The sequence below is a fragment of the Corylus avellana genome, chromosome 3, assembly GCF_965113065.1.
Source record: "Corylus avellana chromosome 3, dhCorAvel1.hap1.2, whole genome shotgun sequence".
In the NCBI taxonomy this organism is placed as follows: domain Eukaryota; kingdom Viridiplantae; phylum Streptophyta; class Magnoliopsida; order Fagales; family Betulaceae; genus Corylus; species Corylus avellana.
In genome coordinates this window covers 31,899,947-31,923,932 of record NC_142492.1, presented here as the reverse complement: position 1 = coordinate 31,923,932, position 23,986 = coordinate 31,899,947, and the positions used below count along the sequence as shown (strand labels likewise).

Genomic DNA, 23,986 nt, shown 5'->3' with positions numbered 1-23,986 from the left:
CCATCCATGTTATTTGAACCCATTACCTCTTGTCCACATGGACCACATCACTCATTCTTATTGTTGCAATCATGGATCGTCATCACACATGGCCAACCATTTTAAGTGAGTCCATCTAATCATCATCACTACCACCTCCATCTTTGAACAAACATCATCATTCTTTATTATACACTTTCTAGTATTTCCACTTATCCATCTTAACATTCTTATTTTAGTTACGCTTTTCTTGTTAACCTGTTTACACTAGTCTAACATTGTGTGGCATAAATTATGATTGGTCTTTAAACATTACCTCATAACGAAAAAAAGTCCTCAAATATAACATAAGTGATCTTTTCTATACATGTTTTTTTATAATATTACATCATACATTTTTAGAGTTGTACTGACATCACATCATATTCAGATAAAAAAATATATATTAAAAAAGATTGTAATAAGAATCTCATGTGATTATAAATATGTATAAACTAGCAATGAATACACAAATGAAATACATGTAAAAAAAGTTCACATGACCAATACCAAGTATTGTACTGTCCATCAGTAACTGTAATACTCGCTCTGCTTTTGAGTGGAACCTTGATGAGGCCCCTCTCAAAACATAACAAAGTAAAGTGCTGGCGCCAAATTTTCTGGTAGGTAATGGTTTCTTCATGACTTCAATCATTATCTTTCTAATGCCTGCTCAAAAGCCATCACAAATTTATCAGTTCATCTTCAAAATAACTGTAAGTCCAATAGAGTATAGCTGGACTATGCTATACAACAATAATTTGAGGGTATCTAACCAATCCACAAAAGCCAAGGAACAAAAGAAAATATACACATACAAGATACAAAACTTCAAAAGCATACACGAGATAGAAACATGGCAAATGGACTTCTAGTTTTTTCTTGGGAAAAAAGGAAAGAAGACAGATTTAGAAAGTGAAAAAGAGAGCACTCAAATGGGAGGATTAAGACAAACATAAAATTAAACGAATCAAGAGATAAAGAAAGATTCACATAAATTGAGAGAGAGAGAGAGAGAGAGAGAGAGAGAGAGAGAGAGAGTAAACATTGAATTGACAGTGATGAAATGTGAGCAGTCCACATGCCTCCAAATCAAGGGAGTATACAACTTAACAATAATCTGCGAATAGAATGGGAGATTTGCTCTCCCAACACCTATTTAATGGAATAGGATCATGAAATGGAAATTATCCATTTCATGGTCCGGATTAGATTTTGTTTCATCTAATGGTGTACATAGTACCCCGTCATTTAAACATTTTATAGTGCTACATAGTACCCTGTCATTTAAACATTTTATAGTGCTACTCTTCACACCATGTCACATTGGCTAACGTGGCATGTTTTAAGTGGCTTTTTTTTAAGTGGTTGATATGAGAAGCCACTTAAAACATGCCATGTAGGGTTTGGTTACGTGGAAAAGGCAAGGCGCATTAGAGTCATGAGCAGTTTATGGGGGTGTCTTTAGGTGGGGCTTCAAGTGGTTTTGGTTGTGGGAAAAAAGGGTGGGGGAGAAGTTAGGCGAGTGGGTGGACTTTTACCTTCGCTGTAATTCTGATAGGGTTAAGAGGCTTCTTTGGGTTGAGATAGCTGGTTTGCTCAGCTGGTGGAACCTGCCTAGGTGTATTGGGGGTGTTTAGGGGTGTTTTTACGCTCTTTCTAGTTAGGTGTTTCATTTTGTATACTTCATGTGTATACAGGAGCGCCTTACTCTTTTAATAAAATTTGTTGATTACTTATCAAATAAAAAACACGTCATGTAAGGCAGTGTGACATGGGTGTAATAAATGGGTGTGGAGAGTAGCATTACTCTTTCAAATGGCGTGGCAACATATTCACCTTATGGAAACATATACATCATTAGATTTGTAAAATCTAACCCATACCATGCTAATAGGAATTGCTAAATTATATATGATAGTCTTGTTATTGTTTAATAATTCCAAGTGTTCATCATTTCAAAATTAGAATTGTAACCTAAAAGTAATGGTCAAGATATTGGGGACAAAAAGAAAAGAAAAGCTAAAATCTAGCCTCCTTTCAAGGAAGAATCTCTACTGAAAACAAGTCGGTTTTTCAAAAACCTCAACCAAAGAAAAGAAAGTAACAAAATACGATTTGGTGGGACAACTGGACAGGTAACAATTAGAAATCCAATTTGGAAAGTTAAATGGGCTATTTCTAGCTTTCCTATGTTGAGGGCGAACTTCTAAAATATTGCCATGGTATTCATGTGAAACCTTTACAGGATATGGACTAAAAATAAAATAAAATAAAAAATAAAAACTTTACTGTGAAAGATACTAGACATAATAAAGACAGCTAACAAAACATTAGGTCTTAAATTCATATGTTACTAATCAAAGGGGAAAAATTGAAAACATCAAGTAACACCCTTTCTTCTTTTTTTCTATTTTCTTTTTATACTTTCACAAAGCACTAAATAGGAGTTGAACCCCAATCACAATAGTATAGAGTTAGGTACATTTTATATGAGTATTAGCTAGCTTAACTAGTAAAATATCTTGTCACCATAGACGATAACTAAGATCAAATCCCGCCTACACCAAGAGGCTTTAGCGGGTGGGAGAGGGTTACCTCCCGTTGTTTAATGAGCCTAAATGGACCAAAAAGTGAGAAACACTTCAATACTAAAATGCCTCCTATAATTAAAAAAAATATAGGGACTGGTTTAGGACACTAAAAAGCTCGCATAATTGAACATATGTAGAGACTGGTTAAGGTTTACTGCTTATATTGACAGTAAAAAGTGCTCATAATTGAACACATGGAGAGAGTGGTTAAGGTTTACTGCTTATATTCTTGCTTTTAGAATAACACTCAAGGTACCTACTGATTCTTAGCATGCCCAACCACAACTTTGTTATGCTACTGATAAATATACTAAAAGAGTACAATCCAATTCTAACAAAGTAATCGAAGTGCTCACAGTGAAGTTGGTAATAGAAAAAAGGGTGCGGGACACAGGCTGGAAAAGTTGTAACGAGATATATTATATACTGTGATAGGTGAGAAACTTAATCTTCATCTAACTAATTGGAACTTGGTCTGGTCCCCTATTCAGTTATTGGGGGTTTAAACATGAGAAAAATGAGTATTTTCAAACAAGCATTGTGGAGAAAATGGTAGGACAATTGGTGCTGAAGAGAATCAGTTTTGGATACATTTATGGGGCAAGTGGACCTCATATTTGGTTAGGAGGCCTCGTGTGTCATTTCTGGAGTAATACAAGGGTGGGTTGGGTGAGTATTTCAGGCTATATTAAATATGTATTTGGAGATGGTTTAATCAAGCTTTATTGGGTAAATGGTTGTGGAGATTTGCAAATGAAAAAGATGCGTGGTGGAGGAAATTAGTGGAGGTTAAATATGAGGTGATGAGGGGTGGTTGGTGTTCCAAGGAGGTAGGAGGATCATATGGGGTGGGAATGTGGAAATGTATCCGAAGGGGGTGGCATGATTTTAAGCAACATGTGCGGTTTGAGGTAGGAAACGGGTCTCGAGTATTGTTTTGGCAAGATGTGTGGTGTGGGGAGGTATCATTGAAGACTTTGTTTCCCGCTTTGTTCAATATAGCATGTGTAAAGGAGGCATAAGGGAGGGGAATATGGAGACAGTAAATGGTGCTATTCATTGGAATGTAAGGTTTATTTGACCTGTTCATGATTGGGAACTGAAGGAGGTTTCGAGATTTTTCGAAATGCTGTATTCCCAACAGGTAAGGCATGGTGGGGTGGATAAAATTTGTTGGATTCCCTAAGGTGAAGTCATTCTATAAGGTGAAGATTAATTCAGACCCGGTGGATGGCCCTTGGAAGATTATTTGGAAGAGTAAAGCTCCTCTGCGAGTGGCTTTTTTCGTATAGACGATGATGATGGGGAAAATATTAACGTTGGACAATCTACGTAAGAAGAACATCATTGTGACGGAGTGGTGTTGTATGTGCAAGAAGAGTGGTGAATCTATTGATCATCTATTATTGCATTGTGAAGTTGTTGTAGAGATATGAAATATGATTCTTCAGCTGTTTGGTGTAACGTGGGTGATGTCGGGTAGGTTGAAGGAATGCTTGGGAAGTTGGAGAGGGCAAAGGGGTAAGCGGTAAGTCATGCAAATCTGGAGGATGGCCCCTTTGTGTGTAATGTGGTGCTTATGGAGAGAAAGAAATGCACGGAGTTTTGAGGATCGTGAAATGGAAATTATAGAATTGAAGAAAAGGGTGCTCCAAACACTTTTCTCATGGAGAGTGTTGTGGTATTCTTCGCAAGTTTCAATGCTTGCGAAATTTCTAGATTTATGTGCGTCATTTTCAGTTTAAAGCTTGTATTTGTGGGCTCTTTTGTATACTTCTTGTGTACATGGGTTGAGCCCCTTGCGCTTTTTAATACATTGACATTACTTATCAAAAAAAAAAAAGGTATTTGGAGATGGTAGAAGTGTGTTTTTGGCATGATGAATGGTGGAACACTGTCCTAAAAGAGTTATTTCCTGATTCATTTCTGATTGTTGAGGAGAAAGATGTTTTTGTCCATTCTTGTTTGGATTTCTTGGAGGATGGGAGGGGTCCATTCTCAGAATCTCAGGTTCATTGTTGCAATCAATATGAATCCCTCAAGTAATTCAATGATATATTTGCAAACATATATTATTCTATCATTTATTTATCCACAAAACAATGAAATTGTGATTACTAAAACATGGTACAAGTCCTTACCAATTGAAGACAGAACTAAATACTAGCTCATTTCACAAAACCAAAATCTTCCAATTATTACAAAAATAATAATAATAACCGGGAAAAGTAAAAGAACGTAAACAGATTCCTTTTATTATTTTTCCCTTCCTTCCCACGTCTATAAGGCACAAACATAAAGACAATAAGGCATGTCCATACCATCCTGTAGCTGCTCATCTGGTGCATTCCTAAGCAAGAATGATGTAGCCTCTGCCATAAATTCTTGGACATAATCCTTGGGATAAAATCTTAGTTGTACTGTAACCCTTAAAAAATTGAGAAAAATACATGAGTAAACATGTTTTCATGTGTATGTGTGCAAGTAAGTAAATGCGTAAGGAAGACTCTAGTATCTAACTACTACAGTGATACAAACGATATTTACAATAACAAGTACCATCTCATTGTCCTTGAGAAAATCTAAGGAAAACATATCAGCTAAGTAACAATAACAGCATAAACACGTATAGCTTAGACATTAATATTTACTTTCTTAGTCTTTTGTACATATTCTCCCAAAGCAAATGGCTCAATGTAACCTAACACTTCAATTTTTCCTTTGCTTCTATCTCAAATACTTGCTCCAATTATGGTTTACAGTGAACACTTTACTACCATATAAGACAAATAAAAGATATTTCTCCATGGTCGTGTGCTATATGTGGTTTGGTAGAAAAAGGGGACTTTTAATTTTGGAGAAGATATAGTCAACCAGACCACATTTTTAAGAAATCACGTTGGAGCTTCTCAATGTGATTAGCAACACTCAAAGGGAGAGGAAAGAGGGACATGAAAAAAGTAGGTAAGTTGGAAAGTGTGTTCTTGATAAGGGTAATCCTACCACCCTTAGACAAATACAACCCTTTCCAACTAGCCAACCAACATTCTATCTTTTCAAACATCATCCCAAATATGCTTAGCCTTATAGGAAGCCCCCAAAGGAAGAACAAGGTAATTCAAAGGCAAGGACGAAACCCCCCAGCCCAAAATCCAAGCCAGCCCAGCCACATTATCAACATTTCCCACCAAAACCTATCAACTTAGCTAAGCTTGTCTTCAAACCTGACACAGCTTCAAAAAATAAGAACAAGCTCTGTAAATTGCACAAACGACTTGGGTTGGCCCCACAAAAAATCAAAGTGTCATCAGCAAACAGAAGATAAGAGATATCAACTCATATCCCCACAAAGAAGCCACACAACAAACTTCCACTCATAGCAGCTAAAATCGCCCTACCCAACGCCTTCATCACTAGAACAAATAGCAAAGGAGACGAAGGATCCTCTTGCCTCAAGCCTTAACTGCTAAAGAAGCCTATAGAAGATCCGTTCACCAAAACCGAAATCCAAGGAAATACAACGAGCAACCCAAGAGCACCACTTCCCCCCAAACCCGCATCTTCTTTGCATGTACAATAGAAAATCTCAATTAATGTGATCATAAGCTTTTTCTAAGCCAATTTTACATATAACCCCTGGTTCTCCATATCTCAATCTGCTATAAAGACAATCATTGGCAATAAAAATAGGATCTAAAATCTGCCTACCACGGATGAATGCATTTTGTGACTTAGATATGATCCTCTCCAACGCCATCTTTAGCTTGTTCGCTAGAATCTTAGCAATCATCTTATAAATGCTGCCCACCAACCTGATTGGGCAAAAACCCATAGGGTCAACAACCCCTGAGATCTTTGAAATGAGGATGAAGAACATAGCATTAAGGCTAGCTTTCACAGCCTCCCACACCTCCCTCTCCTCAAACACTCTCCAACAAACAGGCCTCAGCCTCATCAATAGAATCAAAAGAAATACCGTCCACCAAAGGCCACTAATTGCACTACATGGTAAACAACTCCTTATAAAACTGAACAATTAATTTCTGCCTTTTTCAATTTCTCCTCAACACCCAAGACTCTTTCTTCTTCAAGGACATAAAAAACGTGTAGTTCTTCTAGCAAGATCTTCTTCTTCCTTTATACATTGCCAAGACTCTCTCCGCATTCCATCTCTTTAACTCAGCTTCCAAGGCTTTGATTTTGCTAGCTAAAATGAAAATATGAGAACCTTGAAAAAGATAAGAATCACACCACTGTTTCAACCTCTCCACAAAACCCCCACGCTTTAGCCACATATTTTCAAATTTGAAGGGCCTACTAAACCCCCTAAAAATCACCATAATCGAGAAGAATCGGGAAGTGATGCAAACATAGTCTAGGAACATCCAAACAAATCAACCATAGAAACCTCGAGCTTTAATCAAGTTAATAACATATTTCTTTTTCATTTCAATCTAAAGGGTCTCAAGACTCTCAACCCATCCAAAAACACATTTAGATTGGTCTCATAGAAATGTACTTATCAAAAAAAAAAAAAAGATTGGTCACATAGAAATCTCACAAATTCATTGGAATCTATTGTTTGAATTGATAGCTTTTGATAGGATTTTTAAAACAAAATTAACAAGAATCCTAATGCTCCAGAAATTCCTCAACATAAAATTACTTTTTTTATTTGTTTTTTTTACAAGTAATCGAAATATCATTAAATGTGAAAGGCGCAACACTCGAGTACATAGGAAACATACAAGAGAAACACCTAATAAGAAAGAGAAAAAAGAACAAGGGAATCGTGATATCTCAGCACCAGGTAAGTTCAAGATTTCCCTCTATTTCACTTTGCAAAGTAATTTATTTGTCTGTGCAAACCTACCAGGTTCTAATAACATAAATACATTCACAGAACATGAAATAAAATAACAGTGTGCAAAATTACTTACTTGAGCACATACACAAGATCACGTATCAAATACTTCTGCAAATACATCATAATGTATGACCAAGATGTAAAAATCTGCATAACAACAGCCACATTTTTCATATTTGGAGAAGTTTAGTTTGAGATAGAGGAAGCTATCAAAAAATTAAAGGGAAAAGGAAAAATAATTGACAACTAAAGAACAGCACATGGCTTAGACCTGCTCAATAATCTCCGGCTCCCTGTCAGCACCACTTTCTAGAAGAGACACGAAAGAATCAGCAATCCTTGGCAGAAAGCTGACAAAAGACCCCAATACACAAGAAACAAGCCATAAATGCATGTAAATATGTGTCTGACAATGAAAAATTTTATTTAAAAAAAAAAAAAAAAAAAAAAAAATTATATAAAAAAAAAGGTGGGGGGGAAGGGGTGAGGCGTTTTCAACCCCCAATCTAGGCTACCTTCTTATATAAAATTTTAACATGTAACAAATGGTAAACAACAAAGCAGCAATCTCCCCCAAGCCTAGCCAATGACCCAAAAAAAAAGCCTATGAGATAAATTAAATCCAAAAAGAAAAGAACTCACGGAACAAAATCGACCAAGAGATCTCTAGATAAAGCTGCAATTAACCTGCAAAAACAAAACTTAAACCTCTCAACATGCATGAAGTTAAGGAAACACACATAAACAACTCATAAATAAACAAAGAAAGAAAATAAAAGAAAACGAACAAGTTGAAAGGGTTTCACACACAAACCGGAATCTGTTTTGATCATTTATCTTAGAAGTGGTTAGCAATTTATGAGGCTTTCTACCAATGAGCTTTAGCTCAAATGGTACTTCCTCCCTTTGTAGCAAGGTGGAGGGTGAGGTCGTGGGTTCAAATCCCACCGAGTGCGTGTGTAACTTACCAATCAAAAAACAAATTTATGAGGCATTCTAATATCCAGATACTTTACTTCGGAAATTACTAATGGGTTACAACTCATAGTTGTTATTGAACAACCATAATACTTTATTAGATCAAATTTCCAGAGGAAATGTTTACAACTCCTCCTTGAGTATCCCCATGAATGAAGTGAAACCTTAGTTAGTTTGAAACTCTAAAACCTTAACATGCATTTATTACAATATCAGCTACTGCTTGCAAAGATCTGCATCAGGTTTACAACCCATATTCAATTAAAAAAATTAGTCAGTATTCAGACATCCACATAAAAAATAATAATAATAAAAATTAAAAATTAAAAAATTAAAAAGAAACAAAAAGAAAAATTTTTGACATTGATTACCACAACTACATCATAGAAGTATCACATCACTCACTCTGACCCACTTCTAATCAATTTCTGTGACATCGTGATATTAGTACTGGGATAATCAAGCAACGAATTTGTAAATTTAAGAACCAAACTACTCAGCCTGCAGAGCCAGAAATCAGCGAATCTCACTTATTTTTAAATTAATTTCCATTCAAATGTGCCCAATGAAAAATAAAATAAAAAAACACCATCGACATCATACTACATGCAAGTAAAAACAAATTGATTGAAACAGAAACGTTGAACAAACAACACAAGCTTCAATACAAGTTTATCATCCAATCATATTACACACAAATATCTGAAAAGCTGTTAGAGTAGCATACCTAAGAATAGGCTCAAGCGATAGCCTTGCTTTCATTTGTAATCTAGAGAGAAGTTTCGATAATATTAATTCCTTGTGCAATAAAATCAATGGTAATGTTTGTACCAAGGGCAACATTTCCTCGTAAAACGAAATGAAATCCTCCGCAGTATTCAATTCCTGCCCGTCACAGTACAACTCAAAATTAAGCATCAAGAAAGAAAAATAAAAAATAAAAAGAGAAAGCATAAGAAACAAAAAACAAACATTAACAAAAAATCAGAAACTGATTGAATTTCCTATAACAACGATAACACTGATTTGATTTCGCGGTTAACTTAAACTTATGCATACCCTCCATTCTATGAGGCAATCCCGGAAAAAGGAGGACCCCTCTGAGGGCTCAGCCTTCACTTTGTCGAGGCTCCGGAAGACATCGATATCAATCTCTTCTACCCTCTGGGAGAACGTCTTGAACTGGAAGGAAAACCAAAAAAAAAAGAGTAATCGATTATATATTTTACACTAATGTTTCCGGCAAGATAGAAAATTTGTCGTTCAAATTGACTACGGTTTTTGGTCTCTAGGGGTTTAGGGTTTAAGGGCTTACAACAAAACGGCGGCGGCCCGGGGCTTTGTTTAGGGACTTCACCGCCTGTGCATGCGATGGCGTCGCCATTGCTTAAGGTTTGGCTCAACTCAACCTCGCAAGGGTGGCGAAGTCCTCACAAGAAGCTCCTCTTCTTCTTCTTCCTGAGAGCGGGAGAGGGAGGTAGCGCGGTGGTACGTAAGAGGAGTGAGAAGGAAGTACCGATAGGCCCTTGGATTGGACTAGCTAGGTATAGCTAGTCCAATCCAAGGGCTTATTCCACAAACCAAAGCGGCCTAAAACGTTTGGCTTACTTGTGGAGCTTGTAGGGTTGAGTCGGTTGGAGGGACTGGACCGGGTTGATTTCGGGTCGGACTGGTTGGTTTGATGCACAAATTTTTTCGGATAATTTTGAATAGGAAACCGGCCACTAGGCCCGTAATAGGGAACAGGATCATCTCCAATTCATTATGGACTGAAGAATATTCAGTTTATGGTTAAGATTTCTTTTCAGAAATCCTATAGCCGCAAATGGGACACATATCCCACTAATAAAAATAATAATAAAATATTATTTTAAATTAATAAAAAAATAAGAAAAAAGAACCCCTTATTAGTGGGATATGTGTCACATTTGTGGCCATAGGATTTCTGAGAATAAATCCTAACCATGAACTGGATATTCTCCAGTTCATAATGGATTGGAGAGGATTCTGTTCCCCGTAATAGGTGAAAAAGTGAGCGGTTAATAACCCACTAATCGCTAACCATTTTTAAGATGGTTAGGAAAAATTGTTAACTGCTTAAACGATTACAGTTAGCGGTTTTAGGCTTTTTTTCAAAACCGCTAACCGCCTATATATATATATCACCAAGGGTGGTAGTTCAATGGTCTCAAAGGAATCTCGATGAGGTTGGGCATGCACTAGGGCCTGAGTTCAACTCCCATAATAGGAATCTATTAACCTATTAGTGTTAGCCACCTTAAGCCTCATTGATATCTTGGTGGGGCAAGTGTTAAGCTCTCGCTCAGTCGGTCTTGAGAGAGCGTCTGCGGTTCCCACCGTCTAAGCCTCTCATGAGCAGCACCCAAAAGGTTGGCACTACTATGGTCACTTCCAAATAGGATAGCTACAATTGGCATCCCTCTTCCAACATTTTTTGAATTAAAAAAAAAAAAAAAAAAACAAACAAACAAACAAAAAAACCTATATATATACATGAAACAATATCATTTTTGTGTTTAAAATTTTAAATATATATAAAAATCTATAAATGATGTCGTATGTCATATGATATTATCGAATTACCATAGAAACGACATTTTTTTTTTTTCTTTTAAACTCTATTAATCGCTAATTGTTGGTTAACCGCCTAAGCAGTTAGCAGAGGTAGTTAGTATATTTTAAATTCGCTAACCGCTTAAGTGGTTACAATTAGCGGTTTTAGCCAATAACTACTAGCAGTAACTGACTTTTCACCCTTGCACGTTAAAAAAATCATAGCATATTTGTTGTTAAAAAACTTAATAGACCAAATTCAAAGTAGCAACCCACGACGTCCATTTAGGCAAAATGTTAGTTGCCTAAAAATCTAATAAAACTCTTGAAAACATTCATTTAGGTGGTGTTTGGCAAATGTGGTGAGGGTTGCTTAGACACTGTAGAGTCTCGGTATATGTGCCTTTAATAAAATGAGATGGCTGAACTTGATGTAAAATTACCCTATTAGCCTTTCACTTTCTTTCTTTTGTTTTCCACCGCTCTCTCTGTAGAAGAAGCACTTCCATCAAGCCATGGCTATGACGTTCAATGTGGAAATGGAATTCAAGAGAGATGAGGGCTTGGTTTTGTAGCCCATTTCTCCAACCCATGACGCCAAGAGATGAGAGATGGTCTGATCGAATTTTTATCCCTGCATTTCATGGTCTGATATGATTTTCAGGTGTTGATTTCACGGCCATAAAAACCACGCCATGCTTGATGCCCCCTCCAAAATCAGAATTTGAATTTTCCCTCATTTTGTGGAACAAGAGAGGCCTACGCATAAGTGCATAAGAAAGATAGAGCGAGAGAGCTCAAGAGGAAACAATAAGAAAGAAAGAATGAAAGATTACCGGAAATGAGTGATCCCAATAGCAATAACAATCAAGAAGTGATGCAACCGAACCTAGAGGACCTCCAAGACTCGGTGGAGCCGCCCTTTCACCTTGCTCTGTCTCAACAGCTTCAACTCCAACAACCACCAACCCTACACCACTTGCGGCTGCTCTGGCTCCAACCCCATGAAATGGCGCTCTCCCTCGTCGTCTTCCTCTTTCCAAGACCCACTACACCCTGACCCCTCCCGCTCCGAACCCAATCCCAAGAGGCTCTTCTTCGAGCCAGACGACCTCACCCTCCGTGGCTTCTCCAAGCTCTCCCTCCCCACCACCCCTGCTTCCTCTTCTCCTCTCCGCCGTAGCGTTTCGGGCCCACCCACCGCCAACGCTTTTGTCTCCCCTCCGATGGTCCCTTTTGCCGATGCCTCAGGTTTTCAGGTCCCTTTTGCTGATGCCTCGGGCTGCTTTGCACTGGGCGATGTGAACTGGCTCTTGAAAGCGACAAAGAAATGACGAGAGAAAGAAGAAATGGGTTGGAGGGCAAGATGGTCAATTCCAAAGTTCAAAATCCATGGTCAAAGTGTACGAATAGTTAGCACCCAAACAGTGTTTGGGTGAACCCGGTTACCAAACAGACCCTTAATAGCACCAAGAGTATTCACATTGATCTTTGTATAATTTTATACAAAATGGCTAATCAAAACCCATTTTATCTAGTTTAGCTATTGAGTTTTAAAAGACATTATGCATCTGATTATCTTTTTTTTTTTTTTTTTTTTTAATTTTTTTTTATCTATATCATTTCAATTTTATTTTTTTATAAGGATTGTATTCTTTCTAAAGATCTTTTGGGAAAAAAAGATATGTGGAGAGATAAATAGTATGAGAAAATTTTGGGAAAAAAAAAGATGTGGAAGATAAATAGTATATTAATGAAATGAATGTGTGAATAGAGCCCATTACATGTAGTGATGAATTGTTCACAAATGCAAGAAATAGCTAAGCCATTGTGAAAGCATTCACAATAGAGTAATTAAATGACGCTTTTATTTAAAATAGCTAATCAAATTTGTAAAAAACTTCCCCATTGAATTAGAATAAAATAAAATGCAAAATGGATATTTTGCCTACTTTCTCTTCTTTTTTTTTTTTTTGGTCGTTCTCCCGCTATCTCTCTCACTCTCTCAGCAACCTCTTCTTCCCCGAACAAGGATCCTCTCTCAATCCTGTTAGACTGGAAAGGTCTCCAGTTAATGGCCAGGATGGCCCTCCCTAGAAAAAATCTTAGGGCGATCTTCATGCCACATATCCCACCCATTTATATATAATAATTTTTTTTTAAATTTTTTTTAAAATAAATAAAAACTAAAATAATATATATATATATGGCCCTTGGGGGTGGCCGAACCACCCCAAGGGCCATCGTTTGGTCTGGGGTGATCGGGGCTAGTTCGGGGTGGCTTTGGCCACCTTCAAAGGCTAAACTTATATTTTTTTCTTTCTAGACCGGTGGCTTGGAGTAGCTGAAACCACCTTCAGGCCAAACAGTAATCCTTGGGGGTGGTTTGTGGGCCGTATCAAAAATTAAAAAAAAAAAAAAAATTATTACATAATTTTATTATTTTAATTTTTGTTTTTTTTGTTAAAACATTAAATAATAAAATAATAATATTTTTGAAGTATGACATGTGGCAGTATGATGGCACTAGGAGTCTAGGACCTAGGAAAGGGCCATCGTGTCCCTTAACCGGAGACCTATGATTGAACCGGATCCTTCTTCCCCCCTTTTTTTTTGTGTTTTTTTTTTTCACCATCTCAGCCTCTTCTTCCCACCTCACCAACTCTCTCTTATTCGGTTATTCCTCTCCAGCTCTCTGTCTCTCTCTCTCGGCAGATCGCATCTCGCTCTCTCGGCAGACCACGGTAAGCTCCTCTCCCTTTCTCTTTCTCTTTCTCTCTCGCTCTCGCTCTCGGCAGACCACATCCCCTCTCCTGTTTCCCCTTCTTGTAGGCGAGATAGATATTGGTGAGGCTGAGAGTGACGAGTTTAGCTTGATTGTGATAGATTTTGGTTTGATTGTTTGTAGATTGAGTATGAGTTTGAGGGTTTTCCACTCCGTTTTTGAGTTTGACTGTATGAGGGATTTCCATAACTTTCTCTCCCTCTTCGTGAAAGCCGATCGCTCAAAGGTACGTCCCAATTGCTTCTTTTTATTTTTTGTTGACGATTTCGAATCAAAATAAGACCAAATTGCTTAGATTCTGATTCTGTATTGGGGTGTTCTGTGTTAAGTTTGTGGTGTTATGTGATTGCGGGGCTACTCCATTGGACTGTTTTTTTTTTTTTTTTTTGTGTATTTAAGCATTGGTGGGTTTGTTTAAGAAGTGGGATGCTTATTTTCAGTTCGATTCTTTGATGTGGAAACATTTCTTCTTTTCAGTTCCTTTGTTTCTATTTGTTTGTTCGTTTTCTTTTGAATTTTTTTGGGTCCTGTTTATTTGTTGTCATCAGGCGAAAGTTGTTCTTCTTTCTTATATACGATTTTTTTATTTTTTTTTGAAAAAGATGACAACCCGGTTAACCCCAAGTTTTTCTGCCATGGAGTTATCTGCTTGTACCTTTATACTATATAGCACTGTTCTTGCTGCATTACGGTTCTGCTTGTAGTTATCTTCTTGTACCTTATACTTTTCTGCCATAGAGTATATAAATATAATATGTGCATGACGATCCCTTTCTCACTGAGGAAGAGCGAAAAAATTAAAATTCAATAATTTTTTATGATTTTTATCCTTCTTTCTTGATTGGTTTAAAATTAATAAAATAATAATAATATTTAACTAAGGTAGAAAAAAGTATAGAGAGTTTGATATTTCACTTATTTTAAAAGTTGTTCTCTAAATTTAATTTCTCCTCAAATTTAGTTTTTATGTGAGTGTACTTTCACCCGCTTGACGTCGTTTGCTTTCAAGAGACAAATTTTGAATCCTCACCAATTTGGACCACGCCCATTGATAAGAAGTGAAGGCAAGCAGTTACAGTGTATTTTTCTTGTATTTTTCCACCTCACACAGAGGACCTCAAGCCTCAGAACCTGTTTCTCGACGAGAACGAGCACCTCAAAGTCTACCGAGTTTTAGAGAAAATTCCAAAAGCGCTTATACTTTGGTTCAAGAAGTAGAGGAAAGCTGTGTCAAAATTTACAAACGAGAAACTCCACCCTAGAATTGGCAGCGGTTATGTGAAATAGGTAAATCATTTAATCCTCTTCAAAACCCATTTGCCCATCTTAAGATAAGGAACCGGCTGCTCTCCATTTTAGAACATATGCTTGGAGAGGATCCTCCTCCCTCAAAACAGTGGGTAAACTATGGTTAATAACAAAGAAATTGCATGATATCTTCTATGCACGTTACGTGTTCGACATAATTCTTGAACCAAGTCTCTTCAGTCGGAAAACCATCATCAAATGCCATTTTTAGGATTTATTAACTATAAAGTTAAAACCACAAAGAATTCTAGTTAATTATATGAAGATATCGGCCCACCTCCATACTATTATTCTTCCAACTACTTTATGTAATTACTTCTTAAGTACTTATTTTACACGGTTGCTATTGCATACATACCTATGTTTCAGATGCTTTGTTATTAGAATAGTTAAATGCCTATTGATGACCTGAAAATTTTCAATCATAATATTTTTAAGTTTAACACTAATGTATTTTTTCCTCTTTTTCATGCAGTTCAATAGTTACTTCTCATGTGAAGTAGGGCAGGTGAAAACAAGAATGCTTTTAGAACATATGCTGGGAAAATTTAGCTCTAAAAAAGGAGGTGTACCGTCTTAACAGAAGAAGCTCCTATAGAGAATTTGGTTTTGTTTTTAGGCCTGACAATTTAGTTAGGGCCTAACTTTATGAACCATTAAGCATCTTGGGCCATAATTGACATTAGACTATATAATAGACCCGATCACTATATTGTACCATGGGAAAATTACAGGAAGCTCTAAAACCCATTTTCTCAAACCCTTTTTTGCACTCGGACTATTCTATGTACATGAAAATGTTGCAGCTTTGCATGGATGGGAAGGCTGAAAAAGCCGGTCGTTTGATTCACAACAAACTAATAACAAGTGGGTTTGATTCAAACGTCCACTTAAATACAAGACTGATAATCTTTTATGCGAAGTTCGGTCTCATGGATGCAGCTCGTAACCTGTTCAATAAAATGCATGAGAGAAGTGTAGTGTCCTGGACTGCGATGATTTCTGGGTTTTCACAAAATGGGCATTATAAAAATGCTTTGATAATGTTATTGGAAATGCGTCGGGCAGGTGTTAAGGGCAATCAGTTTACCTATGGGAGTGCGTTGAGGGCGTGTACTAGTATGAGGTGGTTGGAAGTGGGGATGCAAGTACATGGATGCATTCAGAAGGGTAGGTTTGTGGAGAATTTGTTTGTTCAGAGTGCATTGGTTGACTTGCATGCGAAATGCGGGAAAATGGAGGATGCACGATTTTGGTTTGAGACAATGTCAAAGAGGGATGTGGTTTCTTGGAATGTGATGATTGGTGGATATGCTGTTCAAGGATTTGCTGATGATTCATTTCGAATGTTTCGTTCAATGATGAGAGAAGGTATCAACATTTTCCTTAAACTTGTAGATTTCATTGCTCTTGTTATCTTGTTCTTCTCTATGTTTGTCTTTGATTTTGAGAATTTTACTTACGTGCTATATTCACAGATTTCTTAATTGCCAAAGTAGACACATATCAAAAGACTGTAGCGTATTATCTATTGGAATCTGATCAAGAACACAATGAACCGAATAATTTGCTTTGAGAAATTCAAGCTGATGAAGACTAGTTGAAGGGTGCTTTGAAGAGATATCTTGATTAAATTCGGATGAACCATAAGATTTCTAACAACACATCATTGAATGCATGGATCAAAAGATATTGAAAAAAATTGAAAATTCATTAATTAGACATCAGTTAATGGGCTTGACATCCTCTGTAGTCCATTTTGAAGAAAAGAAAGAAAAGGTTTATATTCAGGAAGACATCTTTTGTTTTGAAAAACTCATCTCTCTCTCTCTCTCTGTCTCTCTCTCTCTCTCTCTACATCAGTCTCTCTCTCTACGTCAGTTACTGGGCTTGGCATCCTCTGTAGTCCATTTTGAAGAAAAGAAAGAAAAAGTTTATGTTCAGGAAGACATCTTTTGTTTTGAAAAACTCGTCTCTATCTCTCTCTCTCATCATCATCATCTCTAAAATCTCTAATTTTGTTCACATTCATATTCAAGTAGGAAATTTTTTTCTTTTTTGTAACACATCAGCATCACCAAATTGGTTGGATAGAAGGCATGTGAGTCATCTCTAAAAATCTCTACTCTTGCTCGCATTCATGTTCAAGTAGGAAAATTTTGTTTCTTTCTTGTAACACTTCAGCATCACCAAATTGGTTGGATAGAAAGGCATTCACTGTTTTTGTTGCCCCACCCCCCCCCCCCCCCCCCCTCCTTTTTCTAACACAAAAATCGGAAATATGGGTACTTGCATTTGCGACATGATTAAGTAAAACTACAAAGCCATTGTCTTTGTATGCAGTAAGTTCATTGCAATGTTATTTTTGCCAAAAATTGCTAGTCTATTGATGCCTTATTCTTCTCTGATACTCTAATTCTGACCCATAATTATTTGCAAAACACTATTTCACACTGAAATAGTCTATAATTGGTTAGTATCTTTTATTACCTAAGTTTAAGTTTACCATGAATAATAACTCGCTGCTGGATGTTGCCTATTGAGAAGAATGGGATTCAAAGCCTAGAGAACTGCATCCATATTTTAATGAATATTTCCTCTAATAAGGGTATTTGACCATGTCGAGCCTAAATATATCACAAAGATCATATCGTAATCAACATCTGTTCCAGCATGAAAGCCTTTATTTTTTCATTAAGTTTCTTTGGGAGAATTTTCTCTTGTTGCGTACTCTGTTATATTATTTTTGTTGTATGTTTTGTTATCTTTATTTCAATGCCTTTGTTGCAATACTAAACTTCAATAGGATTCATTCCTGATGGCTTCACCTTGGGAAGCGTCTTGAGAGCCTGTGCTGCTTGCAGTGGTCTCATGAAGCTCAACCAGACACATGGCTTAATCATCCGATTGGGTTTTGGATCACATAATGCTTTAACTGGATCATTAATTGATTCTTATGCAAAATGTGGAAGGGTAGGAAGTGCTTACGATTTATACAAGAGTATGCCAGCAAAAGATATTATATCTTGCACTTCACTGATAGTTGGATGTGCACGCAAACGTAACCATAGTAAAGATGCGCTGGATCTCTTCAAAGAAATATTTCAAATGCACATGGAAATGGATGAAGTTATATTTTGCTCCATGATTAATATATGTGCCAACATAGCATCATTAAGTTTCGGAAGACAAATCCATGCTTTTGCTTTAAAAGTTCAACCCTGTTATGATGTGGCCATGGGAAATGCTCTCATTGATATGTATGCAAAATGTGGAGAAATTGAAGATTCTAAACGTGCTTTTGAGGAGATGGAGGAGAAAAATGTCATTTCTTGGACATCGTTGATTGCAGGATATGGGAAACATGGCTTTGGCCATAAGGCGATTGCACTATATAAGGAGATGGAACATGAAGGGCTAAGGCCAAATGATGTTACATTCTTGTCTCTTCTCTTTGCCTGTAGCCATAGTGGAATGACTGGTGAAGGATCAGAATGCTTCAATAGTATGGTCAACAAGTACAATATTTTGCCTAAAGCGGAGCATTTTTCCTGTATGATAGATCTCTTTGCACGTGGAGGCCAGTTAGAAGAAGCTTATAATTTGCTATGTGAGATGAAAATGAAACCTAATGCTTCAATTTGGGGTGCCATTCTTGGGGCATCTAGCACCTATGGTAATTTATCTATTGGGGAAATAGCAGCCATTAATCTTCTTAATATGGATCCCAAGAATTCAGTTAACTATGTTGTTTTAGCAAGCATATATGCTGCACATGGCGAATGGGACAATGTCTCCAAGATGTGGAATTTGATAAAAGAGAGAGGTTTAAAAAAGGATCCAGGATGTAGCCTTCTACAATCTACGAAGAAGGAAATCACACATTTGCAGCCTAGTTGAAAGTGCAGAACTGTCCTACTTTTTACTTCTTGGGGAGAGCGTAAAACTTATAAAATATCCTGCTGACCAGACGATTCATATGCTAAGGCTGTAGAACAGTATGAGAGAGTGCTTGCACAGTCTTGTGGTCCATTGATGACATGTATTCCTGGTTCACAGCCTTCTGTTCCCATGCTCCTTTACATTCAGGTACGTTCGTGTGCTTCCTCCTTAGCATCATGTTCAAAATGAGCAAAAACTGTGTTTAAGTGCTAAAAATGTGTCATTTTTTATGAAAATATCAAATCTGGGTGTTCAATTTCAGTTATGCATTCCAAGGTTTTATCTGCATATATGAATATTTGAAATCTCACACTTAAAAGTTTTCAGTTATGCATTCTCATGCTTGAAGTATAATATTGTGGAAAATATATGACCGCAAAGGGGCTTGGAGCATTGAGCAACTTCAAGGCTTGACAGTGTCATATTTTTATCTGCATTCCAAGGTTAGGCTCACATTTGGTGTCTGAATTCTGCATAAGATCTCACAGGTCAGATCCAGCTTTTACCCCTTTTCGCTAACTCAACCGACTATTTGAAGTTGAGGAATTTAGTACTGATGCAGTCCAGGATTTTATGCTTTTTTTATAGATCTTTTGAAGACCCTTTTATGTTCTTAAATGATGTTTTCTGAATTTTGCCCTTTCGTAAAATACACTTGAAGAGGGAAAAGGTCGTGAGAAGTCGGGACAGAAAGTGGAAGAAATGCAACTACTAAAAGGAAATCTGAGACTAGTACCCTACCTTACAAGAGAATTACACTTGGAAGATATACTGTGCCACTATTATGCTTGCCATAGTCATGGTGTTGGATTATAATTATTAAAAGTATCTTTTCTTAAACAGTAAGATAACTTTGTCCATTGTGATTTATTTGTTTATAACCAGTATCATGCTTAGATGATACTTGAAATTTAAGTTTATTTCAGATTCCGGATCATCAATCTCTCTCTCTCTCTGTTTCTCTTTTTCCTCCTAATTCTCTGTGCAAAACCATCCCACTTTGTTTTTATTTTCTAGATATGTCAAGTTTTGGTAATTATGCCCCACTTTCGTCATGAATCTCAATCTTCCACGGCTGCCACCGCATGCACATGAATCTCAATCTTTTCTAGTGTGCCGAGTCGTATTTTACCTTTTATGGATAAAGCTGAACCTTGTTCGACTGTATGCTACAACTTTCTGGAAAATACCCTAAAACTTTCTTTGGGTAATGTACTACAGGTTTTTTTTTACCCCATGGTGTGGGTCTTCCAATTAACACCTGCAATTTCTGGGTGAAAGCGCGATCAACTGGATCAAACAGGTACTTGTACAGTTGTACTGTAATTTCTTGTATCTTTTTCAAGAAATCGATTTCTTGGTCTTTGATCTTGTCCCCGTTCTTTCTGTTCTATATACGAGTCTAATCTGGTTTTCATTTTGAGGACCTTTCTCTACAATTTGCTATTTTTCGTATGTTTTGAGTTTTCGGTTTTTTTCCTCAAGAACCAACCAAGAGTCAGAAACCAATTTTTCACTTTTAATTCGTATAAGGAAGCACTTATCAAAAAAAAAATTCGTATAAGGAAGCATCTTGGTCTCTTTCCCAGTTTCAAACTTTTCTTGTTTGCCTATTCTTCGCTTTTAATTTTTCTTTCTTTTTCTTTTTTTAAATGGACCCCTTTAAAGAATGTTTCTTTACCCTGCAGGGATCAGATTTACAAGTGGAAGAATCTCAACAAGTACGATCTCCTCTTACCGAGAAAATTGCTGCCGACCCATTTCCAAAATCTCTACTAGCATACAAATACAATAGTGATACTGTTATGTCTTCCCCTAGTTTGCCTCCTCTCAAGTTCAACTCTGGCTTTCTGGCACAACATAGTCTGGTTACTCCCTACCTGGAGTCCTGGACGACGAAGACGACGATGCTGAGAGCGTAGCTTCAGTTCCGGATGATGATGATGCCGATTACTCGGATGAAGAAGTTTTGGGATCTAATAAAATGACATTGATTTCTTATTTCTTATTTCTTATTTTTTATTTTTTATAATTTTTATATTTAAAATTTAAAATTAAATTAATAAATAATTTTAATATTTTAAAGTGGGTGAAATGGTGACTCGGAGGAAATTTTCGAAAAAAAAATTTAAGCAGTTTTTAATTTTGGAGGTTGACTTAGAGACTTATTATATATATATATATATATTAAAAAAAAATATTCAAAATCTGGGGATAAAATTTAATTTTGGGGATATTTCATAAAAAAATCATAAATTTTAGGGATAATTTTAAAATTTTGGGGGGACATTAGTCCTCTCAAACTAATACACAGTTTCGCTCATGATGTTAGTCACATATGTGCTTATTACTCTAAAGTGACTAGTCAAGTTGCATTCAAAGTTTTTTATAATCATTTATAAAATCCAAGATAATACAAACCAAAAATTTCCTCATCAGGCATAAGAGCCACACCTGATGTTGGCTAGGATATTTGATTTGATGGGGCTGATTTTATTCATCTTTCTCCAAATTCAATTCTCACATGTAGGCTAAGGTTTTGATACCTCTAAACCTTAGTCAGCATCACAATGAAGAAGAAGAATAATCATTTAGTAGCTGGTGTAGGACAAAAGCACTTGAGGAGAAAGCTTAGAGAAAGAGACTAAGAAGAGAGGGAGAAGACGAGAGAAAGAAGAGAGAAACAAGCCCAATGAGAGGAGGAGAAGACGAGAGAAAGAAGAGAGATAAAAGAAAGCCTAGAAAGAGGGAGAAATATGCCAAGAAAAAGCCTAGAAAGGGGGGAGAGAGAAGAAAGGAGGGACAGAAGAGAAAACTAATTTCTCAACAATTATATTCCAGCTCAAAGTTGTCGAGTAGGACAACTTACTTGGTGTATGGGACATATGTCACATTTTTAGTGGCGTTGGCATATTTCTCTGTTATAGTTATGGATGGAAGTACAATCTTCGTACTTAGGCTCAAGATAGGTACAATCTACGATGCTTTTGAAAACCAAGGTGGTCATTTGATAAGGATCCTTGCGACAAATACTAAAAAAGTAATTAAACCTTTTGAAAAACCCAACTAGATGCGAAGCCCTACTAGTAAAAAATTTAAGAACAAATTAAAAATTAAAAAAGAAAAAAAATCATAAGGGTGGCTGCGTGAGAACCTCGACAAACACAAAGATAGTTGTGTGGCCAAGCCCCGCCAGATTGGGTGGCTCAAGACCACCCTGAAAAGCATGAGCTAGGGCTGGCAATTTTGACACGACCCGCGAACCCGACACAAAGTTAACAGGTATTGGGTTTGGACTTACCGGGTTCGGGTCTTAATCGAGTCTACCCGATTAAGACACGATTAAATTCGTGTCTGGCGGGTCGACTCGCCATATACGTTTAATAAATGCGTCTGGCGGTTCAGTCGGATCTCGGGTGACCTGTCAGACCCATTTATTTTTTATTTTTTTATAAAAAAAACCCTATGTCGATGTGGGTCTATATATTAAAACATTATTTTTTAAAAAACTTTTTGTTGAAGAATGCAACTACTTAGACAGTTATGATAAATTTAACTAGTCCTTTAGCCCAAAAGATCCCTTTATTAAATTATTTTTTCCAATTTTAATTAAGTTTTTTTTAACGGGTCGGGTTGTGTCAGGTCGTGTTACCTATTTAGCGCACGAGTCTTGTCGGGTCGTGTCTACCCCATATGACCCGATTATTCTAAACGGGTTAAGCGGGTCGTGTCGGGTTACCCGGATATTTTTCGTATTATAATCGTGTCATACCCGCTAACCCGTTTAGCTAAACAGGTCGTGTTCGTGTCTCGGGTAATCGGGTCGCGAGTCTTAATCGTGTCTATCCGATTACCCATTTTGCCAGCCCTAGCATGGGGGTTGGTTGCGCAATCACCATTCCTCCATATGGGGAGGTCACACGGTCACTATGCCTACCATAATTTTTTTTTTTGTTTTTTTTTTAATAGTAAGTTAGCCTGAATTCTACAAGAGGTGAAGTACCTGTTTTTTGAGAAAATATTTCTATACAAGGAAATAATAAAAGGTTCAATTTTTTTTTTTTTTTTAAGTTGTTTGTTAATGTTTTTTATTTTGAGAATAAAAAACAAAAGGCAGATAACACAAATTTTAACAAGCATAAACATTTTTTTTTTAGTAATGCTATTTAGTAGACTCTTATGTGATTGTCATACAACTTAATGAAGTGACAGTGAAAATCAGACATTGGATTAGTATTGGTAAACAAAATAAAAATAAGAGCTGATTCATCCTAATTATATATCAGTCGTATAATATTTTACTAATTACTCTTTTTGTTTTATGTTCGCAAGGCAAATAAATTAACACATAACTCAAAATATATCCAAAACACAAAATAAAATGTAATATTGCTATCCTTAAGGGCTAATTTAATTGGTCGACGACCACGTTTCATTATGATTAGCGTATCTTTTATTTATGGGGGAACTTCACTTACCCTCCTATACTTTCACGCTTTTTGCAGACACCCCCCATTGTTCAAAACTTCTCACTTTGATGTATCCAACTTTCGTTTTCTTTCACTTTGTCCCTTCCGTTAGGATTTTTTGTTAAATCCTAACGGAAAGGGTGGAAAATTACAATCGTGCCCTTATTTTTTATTAAAAATAATTTTTTTTTAAAAATAATTTAGGAGTAGAAAGGTCAAAAGCTAACGGTAGGGGGGTATTTGAAAGGAAACGAAAGTTTGATACACCAAAGTGAGAGGTTTTGAACAAGGGGGTGTCTGCAAAAAGCGCGAAAGTATAGGGGTAAGTGAAGTTTCCCCTTTATTTATTTATTTTTATCTTCATATAAGAAATGTGTAAAGTGAACATTAAATATGTAATCTTACAGGTAAATTGCACAAATTAGATAATAAATTTGTAAAAAAAGATAAC

General features: G+C 36.6%; 2 protein-coding genes across 6 annotated transcripts in view; one reads left to right on the top strand and one right to left on the bottom strand.

Annotated features, from left to right (window-relative positions):
• LOC132173861 (ARM repeat superfamily protein) overlaps nucleotides 1-9,909 on the bottom strand; it is a 29,052-nt gene extending 19,143 nt beyond the window's left edge. Inside the window, exons 1-8 of one of the 2 annotated variants that reach the window (XM_059585510.2) lie at nucleotides 9,773-9,909; nucleotides 9,517-9,639; nucleotides 9,185-9,342; nucleotides 8,122-8,166; nucleotides 7,751-7,829; nucleotides 7,553-7,626; nucleotides 4,934-5,040; nucleotides 529-687 (exon numbers count right to left, since the gene is read on the bottom strand). In XM_059585510.2, the coding sequence (XP_059441493.2) occupies nucleotides 529-687; nucleotides 4,934-5,040; nucleotides 7,553-7,626; nucleotides 7,751-7,829; nucleotides 8,122-8,166; nucleotides 9,185-9,342; nucleotides 9,517-9,639; nucleotides 9,773-9,841 (814 nt within the window). In that variant the 5' untranslated portion in view covers nucleotides 9,842-9,909. Of the gene's footprint in view, nucleotides 1-528; nucleotides 688-4,933; nucleotides 5,041-7,552; nucleotides 7,627-7,750; nucleotides 7,830-8,121; nucleotides 8,167-9,184; nucleotides 9,343-9,516; nucleotides 9,640-9,772 lie in introns of those variants that run through there. The other variant, XM_088514195.1, reaches the window with a different exon arrangement.
• Nucleotides 9,910-13,695: 3,786 nt separating this feature from the next.
• LOC132173862 (PPR superfamily protein) lies at nucleotides 13,696-21,046 on the top strand. 4 transcript variants are annotated; one of them, XM_059585512.2, is made up of 7 exons: nucleotides 13,696-13,775; nucleotides 13,940-14,042; nucleotides 14,778-15,103; nucleotides 15,600-16,495; nucleotides 17,931-19,213; nucleotides 19,394-19,908; nucleotides 20,755-21,046. In XM_059585512.2, exons 4-5 carry the CDS (start codon nucleotides 15,844-15,846, stop codon nucleotides 19,022-19,024), a joined length of 1,746 nt encoding a protein of 581 aa, XP_059441495.2. In that variant the 5' UTR covers nucleotides 13,696-13,775; nucleotides 13,940-14,042; nucleotides 14,778-15,103; nucleotides 15,600-15,843; the 3' UTR covers nucleotides 19,025-19,213; nucleotides 19,394-19,908; nucleotides 20,755-21,046. The 4 variants fall into 4 exon arrangements, with proteins under 4 accessions (XP_059441495.2, XP_059441496.2, XP_059441494.2 ...); XM_059585513.2 differs by lacking the exon at nucleotides 14,778-15,103 and having other exon boundaries at nucleotides 19,394-19,509; XM_059585511.2 differs by lacking the exon at nucleotides 14,778-15,103.
• The last annotated feature ends 2,940 nt before the right edge of the window (nucleotides 21,047-23,986 follow it).

Excerpts from the sequence above, each read along its gene's own strand:
- LOC132173862 (XM_088514070.1), top strand. The coding sequence starts at position 15,844 with ATGGGAAAATTACAGGAAGCTCTAAAACCCATTTTCTCAAACCCTTTT. Across the intron at positions 16,496-17,930 it reads TCGTTCAATGATGAGAGAAG|GATTCATTCCTGATGGCTTC; the intron begins GTATCAACATTT and ends AAACTTCAATAG.